General features: G+C 38.2%; 1 protein-coding gene across 1 annotated transcript in view; it reads right to left on the bottom strand.

The window, feature by feature from the left end:
• SLCO2A1 (solute carrier organic anion transporter family member 2A1) overlaps window positions 1–11,232 on the bottom strand; it is an 82,553-nt gene that overhangs the window by 1,686 nt on the left and 69,635 nt on the right. The window contains exons 10-13 of the mRNA XM_042456819.1: window positions 7,874–8,024; window positions 7,249–7,418; window positions 5,431–5,495; window positions 3,980–4,103 (exon numbers count right to left, since the gene is read on the bottom strand). Of these exons, the coding sequence (XP_042312753.1) occupies window positions 3,980–4,103; window positions 5,431–5,495; window positions 7,249–7,418; window positions 7,874–8,024 (510 nt within the window). The remainder of the gene's footprint in view (window positions 1–3,979; window positions 4,104–5,430; window positions 5,496–7,248; window positions 7,419–7,873; window positions 8,025–11,232) is intronic.

The raw sequence follows: 11,232 nt of genomic DNA, 5'->3' as shown, positions 1-11,232 counted from the left end.
GAAACTCTTGATGTAAGAATATTCATAGAAGATCCTTTCATATTACAGTGGAGCCTTATCTTATGCGGCAGATCTGTTCCAGACCCCCCGCAAAGCTGAAAAATGTGTATGCTCAACCCCATTCAATATAATGTGGCTCAGGTATGGCGGCACATGCACCATTCATTCTATTGCTGCATGGCTTCAGCGTAAGCTGAAAGCTGCATGTGGCACAGGTGCACTATACATAATTATAGCACTATGATTCCATTTTAACTGCCATGGTTCCATCCTTAGGCATCTTGGGATTTTTAAAAATCTTATTTATTAAATTTTTAATATATATATAAAAACATATTCATCACATAATTAACAGGAGATTATATATTTTAAAAATATAAAATATAACACCCCCCCTCAGTTCTACTAAGTGACTTCCTTCTCCACTATCATGTCCCTAATCTACTTGTCATCTCCATTCCTGATTTTAAATATAACTTACATTTTAAAACACAGTCCTCCTAGAACATTTTCTATCTTAAAATAGTAATGTAATTTATTCGCTCATATATTGTATATAACATTATAAAAGTTCCTGCATCTTACAACCACTTTGTTTTGCAATATTCCATAATTTGAAACCATTCTCTCTCAATTGCATCTATATCCTTATGATTTAAAAGGGAAGTCAATTTATCAATTTCTATAATTTGCAAGAGTTTTAATAACCAGTCATCTATTTCAGGCATTTCCTGTCTTTTCCAATATTGTGCTATTATCATTCTGGCTGCCGATATTAAATATAGTAAGACTTGCCGATATTTGTTTTCAATGTTGGGAGAAATTTTGTTTAACATATTCAATAAATATATTTCAGGCCTCATTTCATTTTTTATTTGTAATCTTCTCAATCAATATGTGGACTTGTTTCCAATATTTTTTCAACTTTGGACAGCACCAGTATATGTGAAACCAAGTCCCTCTGGCTGACTGACATTTCCAACATAAATCAGAATCCTTCTTATAAATCTTTGCAAATCTGTTTGCGGTCAAATACCATTCCTGTTCCATTTCCCAATAGTTCTCTCTTAGATTTTGGGACTGTGTGAATTTCTTTGATTTTTTCTTTGCATACTTCCAGCTTTTGAAATCTATACTTTGTCCACAATTGGATGCCCACTTAATCATCACATTGGATATAATGTCTTGCTCTTGTTCATAGTTTTGTAGAAATGTGTAGATTTTTGATGTTCTTTTACTTCCCTTACTAAAATGAAGTTTATCAAATTCCGAAGAATCTTCACCTATCTCTTCTATCTTAATTTCCATTTTAAATCTCTCCTTTAATTGAATATATAGGAACCAATGCATCTTAGGATCCAACTGAGTTAAGTCTTCTATTGGTTTCAATTCATACTTGTCATTTTCAGTTTTAAAAAGTATGTCTTTGTAGGTCAATCATTTATCAAGCGATTTCCATCTACCAATGCAAGCTTTATGTGTTGAGATCCATAGAGGAATCTTCCTATATATTTTCTTTTTGATCCCTCCCCCTGATCTTTAAAAGAGATCGCCTGATCACATGTTGTCAAAGCTCACTATGAACCTTTGTTTTTGCATACCAAATATATCTGGGCCATCCAAGCCTACTGTTAAACACCTCAAAATTAAGCAATTCTCTGTTTTCCAACCAGATCCAGTCTGTCAACCAATTTAATACATTTGCTTGGTAGTACAGGTCCAAGTCTGGCATGCCTCCTCCTCCTCCTTCTCGTTGTCATGTCACAGTTTTCTAATTTATTCTTGCCTTTTTATTATTCCAAATAAAATTTCAAATATCTTTTAGCCTCTCTTTTATGGATGTATCACTATTCAAAATTGGAATTGTTTGAAACAGAAAGTTCATTTTTGGTAGGTCCATCATTTCAATGGCCTCGATGTGACCTTATAGATAACACTAATTTGTCTCATGCCTGTAAGCCCTTTTTAATTTCTTTTCATTTGATTTTATAGTTATTGTCAAACAAATCAGTATTTTTAAGGCATCTTGGGATTTGTAGTTTAGGAAAGAAGGTTTAAAGCTCTCTGCCAGAGAACTCATCTAGTGTCTCATCAAATTCCCACAATGCCATAGGATGCAGCCAGGGCAGTTAAAGTTTAGTCATAGTGCTACAATTGTATAATGTGAAAGGGTCTCAGATTCAGAATTCTTTTCCATATCACTAAAACTCTCTTGGTCCATCAGAGGGATATTTGCATCAGGGAAAAACAAACGAACACCAGGAACAGTTCCAAGATCTCTGATGCTCCCTTTTCCCTCATGTCTATATGAAAGATGGCAGTGATAGCTCCTGTCCCAAGCATCTATGTCTGGTACTTGTTAGTTCCTCTACATTTACAGGCCAGTCCTGGAAACTATTATGTTTAGTGGTGGGCAATTTTCCACCTCTCCCAACTGGACTGAATGAGTTTAAAACCACTCGGGCAAGTCTATAGTCCATTGCTGCTAGAGTCCTTCTATACTTGATACGCTAGGATTCCCTTTCAGAGAACCTCACTTCCTTGACCTCCATCAATGAAGACTTTGCAGAATATGCTGGGTTAAAAACTTAGAGGCCAAAGCAAGTGCTTCTCTGGACAGGCAGGTAGGAGAAGAAACAGCTGCCTGCTCCAAGAGGCAAAGAAAGAAGGCTGCATCTCTGTGATGGCAGTCCAAATATCCCAAAGCCAGATAAGCATGAATAAAGAATGGGGTTGGGGAGGTTTTCTCACTGGGATTTTGACAATGGATATATGCACATTCAATAAATAAAAGTACTGTATTAATCTTTGGCTTGGTAGACATTCATCTGCATAATATAAAATACTCTGCAACATTCTTCTGGATAAAAGCAGGGCCTGGGGAGTGATATTCTCTTCTAGAGAAAGGGGAAGATCTGGAAGGTTTTCTGGGCGTTGGTTCAGGGGGAATTCCTAGACATGGAAGCCTGGCCCTAGATCACAGTCACAGTAAGTCCTTCTCAAAAGATTTTCACAAGCAAAGGAAAAAAAAAACATTCTGAGTATAAGAGTATGCCAAGAGACATATTCATGCACATGGCCCCAGGAGCCTAAATAATTGGGACTCCAACAGAATGGGAAATCATCATGCAGTAGTTTTTAGGTCTGGGGTTTTTCTTTTAAATTGCAGCCTAAAGGCTCAGTGTGATAGAGTTGCACACATGGATTAGCACAGTAGGGAATCAGAGTGTGTGGTAGAGATCTGGCATCAAGCAACTTCCTTTGAGAAGCAGCCGCCTGCAGGGGTAACAGCATCAATATGTATGCTGAAAGGGGAATAAATTGCTACCTTGCCACCCAATACACACACAAGCCACACTAGAAACCAAGAATTCTTCTGCTTACCCTTTCATCCAACCAATGATTAATTTTTAGGTCTACTCTGCACTTTTTGGAGGGTGGAATAAATGTTAGTGCAGCAAACTTGCATTTGGGACTCTCAAGCACAGTAAGAAAACTCCTACACAGAAGACATTCCAACAGATTAATCTACTTTCCCAAGTTTTTCAGAGGACAAGATGGGATAAAACAGGGGCAAGCACATTTGTGTAGCATGAGGGCCAATTTTGCCTGAATCGATAAAAACCACACTACTGTCATTTTAGAAAATGTCACTTCCCAGTAATTTTCAAGTGGTTTGGGGTGGGGCTGAAATAACACTAGAACAGCATTTTAAAGCCAATTTAAAACAACAACCCCATAAAGTCAAGTGGCCATTTAGGACCACCAAATCCTCTGCCAGAGCTGCAGATGTCCTATATGTTCTCATCCCTTGGTAAATGCATATGCATACCTCAGCTCCTTGGGGGGGTGTACAGATTGAGATATGAATGTGGCCAACAAAGGCTGGTATTAATAATGAGATTTTCATGAACATTCTAATATATTAAGTGAATAAATTCCTTGCTTTAACTCAACAGAAACTGCATAGACGATTTACCTGCTACGGAGGAAGTTATTGTCATAGTAAAAACATGATCCACCACTCTTGTTACATCTTTTGCTCCACCAGATGCATGAGGTGTCGATGAGAAAACCAAACAGAGCAGGAGCTGGCAACCAGGCTTCAGAGCAAAGAAAAAAAGAAAAAGGTGAGGCCTCAAAGCACAGCCTACATTTTGTACATTTAGATCTGAGTACACAGAAACCTCATGGAGAAACATTCAATATGGAACTTCCTTTCCTGGTCTTTGTCCCCAGGGAAACAGGGAGCTGAGCCTTCATCTGAGCAGGGGTGCGGGAAAGACTGTTTATGTGAATTAGCAGGTGTAAAAAGCCAGTCCCTTCAGCCAATGTAGATATCAGTTCATATTTAGGAATGGTGACTTGTTTAATTTAAAGGCCAATTCAGATATCAGTTCAGATTCATGGACAGTGATTTGTTTAAATAATTAAACAATTAATTAAAATTAACTTATAATTTCTTTAAAATACACATTCACACCACTACCTTTTCTATATAACCCTGCACATCAGTTTTTTTAAAAGCTTCCTTTAGATTTCAGCTTGGCAAATGAAGTCTCCCCTCCGGCCCTAATTATAAAATATCTTTGAGGCCAGTGGCAAAGCTGAATCCCAATGCAGGCTTGATAACATCATTAGAAATATGATGGTATCGAAATGACGAGATCTTGTAGGAGCTCTGCTGTGCGGCCTCCCTCCTTTGCTAACCTTTCAAACATTTCAATGATAGTATCCTAAGTACTAAGAATCCTGATAATGTTATTTGCCAAGGCATCCAAAAATGAAGGATACAAAGGATTTGGTCAGCTGGGGAAATTATACTTCCTGGCTCACGGTCTGGATAAGAAATGGGTTCAAGTTATACTGTGATTTAACAAAAGGCAATGCAGTTGTATGGAGATGGTCACACTTTTGCCAATTCTATAATTCCATCAATTTCACAAGTAAAAATGTGCATAAAAATGCATGCAATAGGGGAAAATGTACACATAAATGTACTTATTAAGGGAAGAGCACAGAAATACATTATACCAGAGGAAATTACATGCATAAGGAAAAGTGTGCATTAGGAAGAGTGCCTAAAAATATGAACATTAAGAGACAAGTGAATGGATACATGTACACATTTTTTTGCAACTTTTAATGTCAAAAATGCAAACAGATATGAAAACAGGCTAGAATGAATTTAATTCTTGAAAAATGGGAAAGTGAGCAGAACTGAACATGACAAATTTGTCCAACATTTGTTGTTGTTTTAGATTGTACGCTGCTTGGCAGGTTTTTATTCTTTTCTTTTTTTTACCCTTACTATGTAAAACACTGTGCAAACTTTACAGCACTCTATAAATAAATGTTAATAATAAAACAATAATAATCCCTGCCCTGATGTAAGTATACTTAGGGTCATAGCCTCAGACTGGCACTCACCAATCAATCTCATCAACAGGAACTGGATTCCAATGGCAAATGACTTTTCTTCATAGTTCACCACCCTGCACAGGGTAAAAATACAGCTTATCATACATCCAAGACATTGGGCTCAGAGGTTCTGCAGGAAAGCTAAGATGTCTGCATATATTTTGTGTTTCTATTACATGCAAGAAGTGAGGCCAAAAGGTGGACTATCTTTAATGTTGGCCTGAAGCAAATGGGCCAAAAGGACCACAGCAGGCCCATGCCAGCTCTGTTTGTGTTGGGATCGTGGTGACTGCATGTGCTCGGTCCCGATCCAGGCCGCCGCCATTGTCCTAAACTGGGCTACTGGAAGCAGAACCTTTGGCCTGGTATTTTCCTGGCAGCATGGCATCAGTGCAGCTTTCAGCCATCTAAATGCTCCAAGACAGCACTTTTTTGCTTCGGGCTATAGCTATGCAGAAAAGTTCATAAACCAGCTCCTTCACAATGGCAGTACTGAAATAGTAAAATGATCTTCCCAGAGAGGCCAGCCAAAGCCACACGTTCTTAATCTTTCAGAGGATGTTAAAAGACATAAATATATACATTTGCGATTTCAGTTATTCTCTTCTGTTTCAGTGAGCTTACAAAGTTATTGTTCAGTGCTTGCAGACTTTGTGCATTTATTTCTATTTCCAAGTTTATGCTATAATTTTATGGTGAGAAACAGATAGGAATGAGTGAAAAAATAAACAAAAATTACAAAAGCCTGTGAATTCCCTAAAGAACAGATGAGGTTTGCAAAACCTTTAACAAAGAAACACCTTACACATTCTTTTTATGCCCATTCAATACTCTTTCTTCCTCTCTGTCCACTTTCTAACTGGCTGTTATTTTAGCAACACTGACATTGGGATGATAGAAGAGGACTTTACTGTATTGTATTGTAAACAATACAATAAAGCTTGAGCTGGGAAAGTAGGTTATTTCTACTGTAGTTGTGTGGGCCTGCCTACAACAGGCAGGTAAAGAGCAGATACCTCCAGAATCCCTTATTGAGCATGCATGGAAAGTAAAACAGAGAGAAAGGTGGAAAAAGATAAGTTTGTTTCACCAGCTAGTCCTAGCAAATTAAAAAAGTGTAGTTCTATAAGTCTGGTCACCAAAATGGAAATTCTAAGAAATGTGGAGATTGGTTAATAATCCTTGCATATATTTTGGAAGAATCTTTCAAGTAGTCTTTAGAAGATTTAAAATGCTTTGGTTTACTTATGCAAGAGTTACCAGACCTGGTTGCATGATTTCACATTTGCATAGTGATGGAAACAACTTGAAGCACAAAGTAAACAACAAACTATTAGATTTTGGATAACTAGTTTGTTGAAATATATATTATTTCCATGTTATTTCTGCCTCTGGTACCACATTTTCTGTTAAAAGGAGTAATGCCCAGGAACACATTTCCTTCATTCATGAAGGTGTACTTGTATATTCATATGCAGTGTGATGAACACTAGGCCAGGAGCAGGAAACATCAAATTGCAGTCCTGAGGATACACATTGCCCCCAGAGCAGTTTACAAGGCCCTCAGCAACTTCAGACTACCCTTTCTGCCCCTTCATCCAGGTGCAGCAATTCCCCCTTTAATTAGCTTGCACCCCTTGCCCCAGCACGGTTTATTATTTTAAAATATCATATATTTTTTTCAAAACCAGAAGCAGATGACTTCTGGGTGTTTTTGTGGCGTTTTTGGCAGTCTGTGCAACTCCTAACTGGTAGCGTGGTATTGTGGCCAGAAAAGTGGCCCCCAGACTTGTCACAGTTGTCTACCCTGACTTAGGCCCTCCTTACCGTAGCACCATCATGTACAGAGGATTGTGACACAGGCAGGCAATCAGTGCAGCGAATGAGATGAGGAATATAACAGGCAGTAGCAGGTGGGCACAGCTCAGTGGACATGATCCAGTCCTTGCTGAGGACTGTCCATTCTTGGCATCAATACAGGAGCAGTTTGTGTAGATCTAGTTGAAGAAACACAGTAAGTTCATCGCACAACCATTGCTCATTAGTCCAACATGTTCTTTGTAAGAAGGCTTTATGTCTGATTCTTGACATTTCCATTTAAAATATCAGCTAGCAGTTTAAAATGCCTCTCTCTGAGTCATTGGAAAGCTATAACTGGCCAGTGCAGAGTGGAGTGGGCAACTTTAGCCTCTCCTGATGGCACTAGACCTCAAGGCAGAGATGGGGAAAGTTACATTGTACTACTACTCTTATTAGCCATGCCATCCAGGATAGTCTGGGAGTTGTACTCCAAAATTTAACTTTTCTGTTTCTGCTGATTTGATTCTTCACCATTAGCTATGCTGGATAAAGCGGAGCACTCCTTAAACATGACCCCATAAAGATAAACTAGTGGCCATTAAAACTACACCTAAACTTTCAAGCCCCCAATGTTCCCAGTGATGCTACTTACCACAATCTTGGGTGTGGAAGAATTAGAGAAAAAATTGGCGCAACCAGCATGGCAGGGGGAGAGGTACTCCACACCATTGTCTCCACAGATTGGATGAAAGAGATGCTTGGAGCAGGAGCATTGTTGGCTGCACTGGTCCTTTTCTTGGGAACTACATATCAGAAAAGGAGAAAGGGAGAGAAAATCAAGTGAAATTAGATACAATGGTTTCTTGAATGCATTGTGTGATTAACCTCAGTTTCACAGTCTGTTATTCTTGGGCCATTGAAATTTTAAAATCTAGTTTACTGCAGTCCAAAAGTGGTTTTTTTTTTTAGTAAAGTTGGTCACAATCATTACTCACACATACATGCAAACAAAACATTCCCCACTTCTGGTAGAAAGCAATTTGATATTGTGAGTAATCTACTGGAGGGAAAATGATCAGTTTATAGAATCATAGAATAATAGACTTGGAAGAGACCACAAGGGCCAACCAGTCCAACCCACTGCTGTGTACTATTAAAGCACTCTCGACAGATGGCCATCTGGCCTTTGTTCAAAAACTTCCAAAGAAGGAGACTCCATTATACTCCTAGGCAGTATATTCCACTGTTGAACAGTTCTTACTTTCAAGAAGTTTTTCCTAATGTTTAGGTAGAATCTCTTTTCTGGTACTTTGAATCCACTGCTTTGTGTCCTAGTCTCTACAGCAGCAGAGAACAAGCTTATTCCATCTTCAATATGACATCTCTTCAAATATTTAAACATGGCTATGATGTCACCCCTCAACCTTCTCTTCCCTACGCTAAAAATACCCAGCTCCCTAAACTGCTCCTCATAGGGCACAGCTTCCAGACCTTTCAACAGTTTGGTTATCCTGCTCTGGACACATTCCAGCCTGTCAACATCCTTCTTAAATTGCGGTGCCCAGAACTGTAAACAATTCCAGGTGAGGTTTCACTATAACAGAAGAGTGGCACTGTTACTTCTCTTGAACTAGACACTACATTCCTATTGATCCAGCCTAGGTCATATTGGCCTTTTAAACTGCTGCATCACACTGTTGACTCATGTTTTCCTTATGGTCTAATGAGTCTCCTAGATCCCCTTTGTATGTTCTGTTGCCAAGCCACTTGTGACCTATCCTCTATCTGTGCATTTCATTTTTTCTGCCTTAGTAACTTGCATTTCTCCACATTGAAATTCTTTTTGTTCGTTCTGGCCCAGCTGTCTAATCTGTTAAGGTCATTTTGAATTCTGATCCTGTCCTTTGGAGTATTAGCTACTGCTCCTAATTTGATGTCATCTGCATACTTGATAAGCATGCTCCCATTCCATCATCCACAGAGCATCTCAGGCATAAGGAAGACAATATCAGCTCAAAGTTGTCTGTAATTAAAACGGGAGGTATAAGTTCAATCTATGGCTGAGATCACAATACATCCGAGCTTGGAATACTTACTTTTTCTAGACTACAATTTCCAGGATCTCCAGTCACCAGTCACCATAGTTACTTGCCATGTCCCCATTCTAGGAGTTGTAGTTAAAAAAAAGTAAATTGTCCAAGCCCTGTATTCTTATTTTATCTATTTAGATCCTGCCTTCCTGGCAAAGCTAGGACTCAAGGCAGCTTGTTATTATTGTATATTCTGAAAAATATTGTGAGCAGCTATCTAAAGCTAATCTTGTGCTTTATGTGTGGCAGCCATAGAAACTGAGATCTCAGAAATCTCTGCTAGCTTAGTCCTCCGAGATCGTCTTTATGGTAGCTGTAAAGAATTGAAGCTTTTAAAGTAAAAATAATGTTTTCTGTCATAGACGTTTCACAGTTATTCCGCTGTCACTGAGTTCAGGAAGATTTTTTAAAATAAATCTAGGGTTTTGCCTAGAGCTTTTTTGTGAATGGGTTCACATTTCTGAGGATGAATAAGACCTCCATCATGTTTCAGCTACTATGTACTCTTGAGTTCAGAGTCTTGAATGGGAGACCATGCACAGATCAAGTTATTGGTTTTATGCTCGAAAATGCCTAAGAAGTGGTAATTTTCTTTTTTTGGCAAGTAAATTTATATCTACAATAAATGACTGAATATAATTTTTCAATGCTTTTCAAAACCAGCCCTGTTCACTGACATAGTGAGGCAACAGCCTCAGGCAGGACATTTTAGATGTTGTGAAATTTAAGTTATTTAATTTCTTGTTATTAGAATTATAGATGCAATGACCAATTAGTCCAACCTCTTCACATGCACAGCTAAAGTACAAGAAGCACTCAAAAGTAGAATTGGTTGAAAAATGGAACATAGTCTTTTTTAGCTTGCAAATACAAGATAAAACACTAGATGGCCCCAAGTTCACCGAGGCTGCATCCGCACCGCAGACTGAGGCTGCATCCGCACTGCAGAAATAGTCTAGTTTGACACCATTTTCACTGTCATGGCTCAATTTTGGTAATTGTAGTTTTGGGAGGCATTATGCCTTCTCTGTCAGACAGTTCTGGTGCCCTCACAAAGTACAATTCCCAAAATTCCATAGCATTGAGCCATGACAGTTAAAGTGCTGTCAACCTGGAGTATTCCTGCAGTGCGGATGCAGACTGAGAGACAGAGAAAGAAAAAACACACCCAGTGTGATGAATCAACTGAAAGAAAAAAGCAGCAGGAGTGGTTGAAAGAGCAGACCAGGGTTCAAAAGTGTGATATATGACTCTAATTTAGATCCGTTAAAATAGCAGAATGTCCAAAAGCAAACCATTAAAAAGAGAGCTGCCTCTACCTCTGAAAGATGCCCATCCAAACTCAGTTTGAAGACTTCCAAAGAAGGAAAGTTCACTACCCACTTCATTGCTGAAAAATTTCCTAATGTTTAGGTATAATCCCTTTTCTTGTAATGTGAATCCATTGGTTCCTGTTGTAGTCTCCACTGCAGCAGAAAACAAGTTCATTCCATCTTCTAATCTAGAATCATAGAATTGGAAGAGACCTCAAGGCCTATCCTGTCCAACCCCTACCATGTAGGAAGACACATTCAAAGTACTCCTGACATATGGCCATGCAGCATCTGTTTTAAAACTTCCAAAGGAGACTCAATCACATTCTGATTCATTGTATTCCACTGTTGAACAGCTCTCACCATCAGAAAGCTCTTCCTAACGTTTATGTAAAGTCTCTTCTCCTGTAGTTTGATACTCCTCCAGATATTTAAAGTATATTATTTCTACTATTTATTTTACTATTTATTATATTAAAATAATATTATTTTATTATTATAGTAAAATAATATATATATATTATGTTAAATATTTTATTCTTAAAAATGAAGATATTTATTAAAATATTTTTTAGTTTAAAATAAGAGAGATATTTACCATTTTTTAC

Source organism: Sceloporus undulatus, chromosome 3 (genome assembly GCF_019175285.1).
Source record: "Sceloporus undulatus isolate JIND9_A2432 ecotype Alabama chromosome 3, SceUnd_v1.1, whole genome shotgun sequence".
Taxonomy (NCBI): Eukaryota; Metazoa; Chordata; class Lepidosauria; order Squamata; family Phrynosomatidae; genus Sceloporus; species Sceloporus undulatus.
Note: the sequence above shows the minus strand (reverse complement) of the source record. Positions and strands in the feature narration are given on the sequence as shown.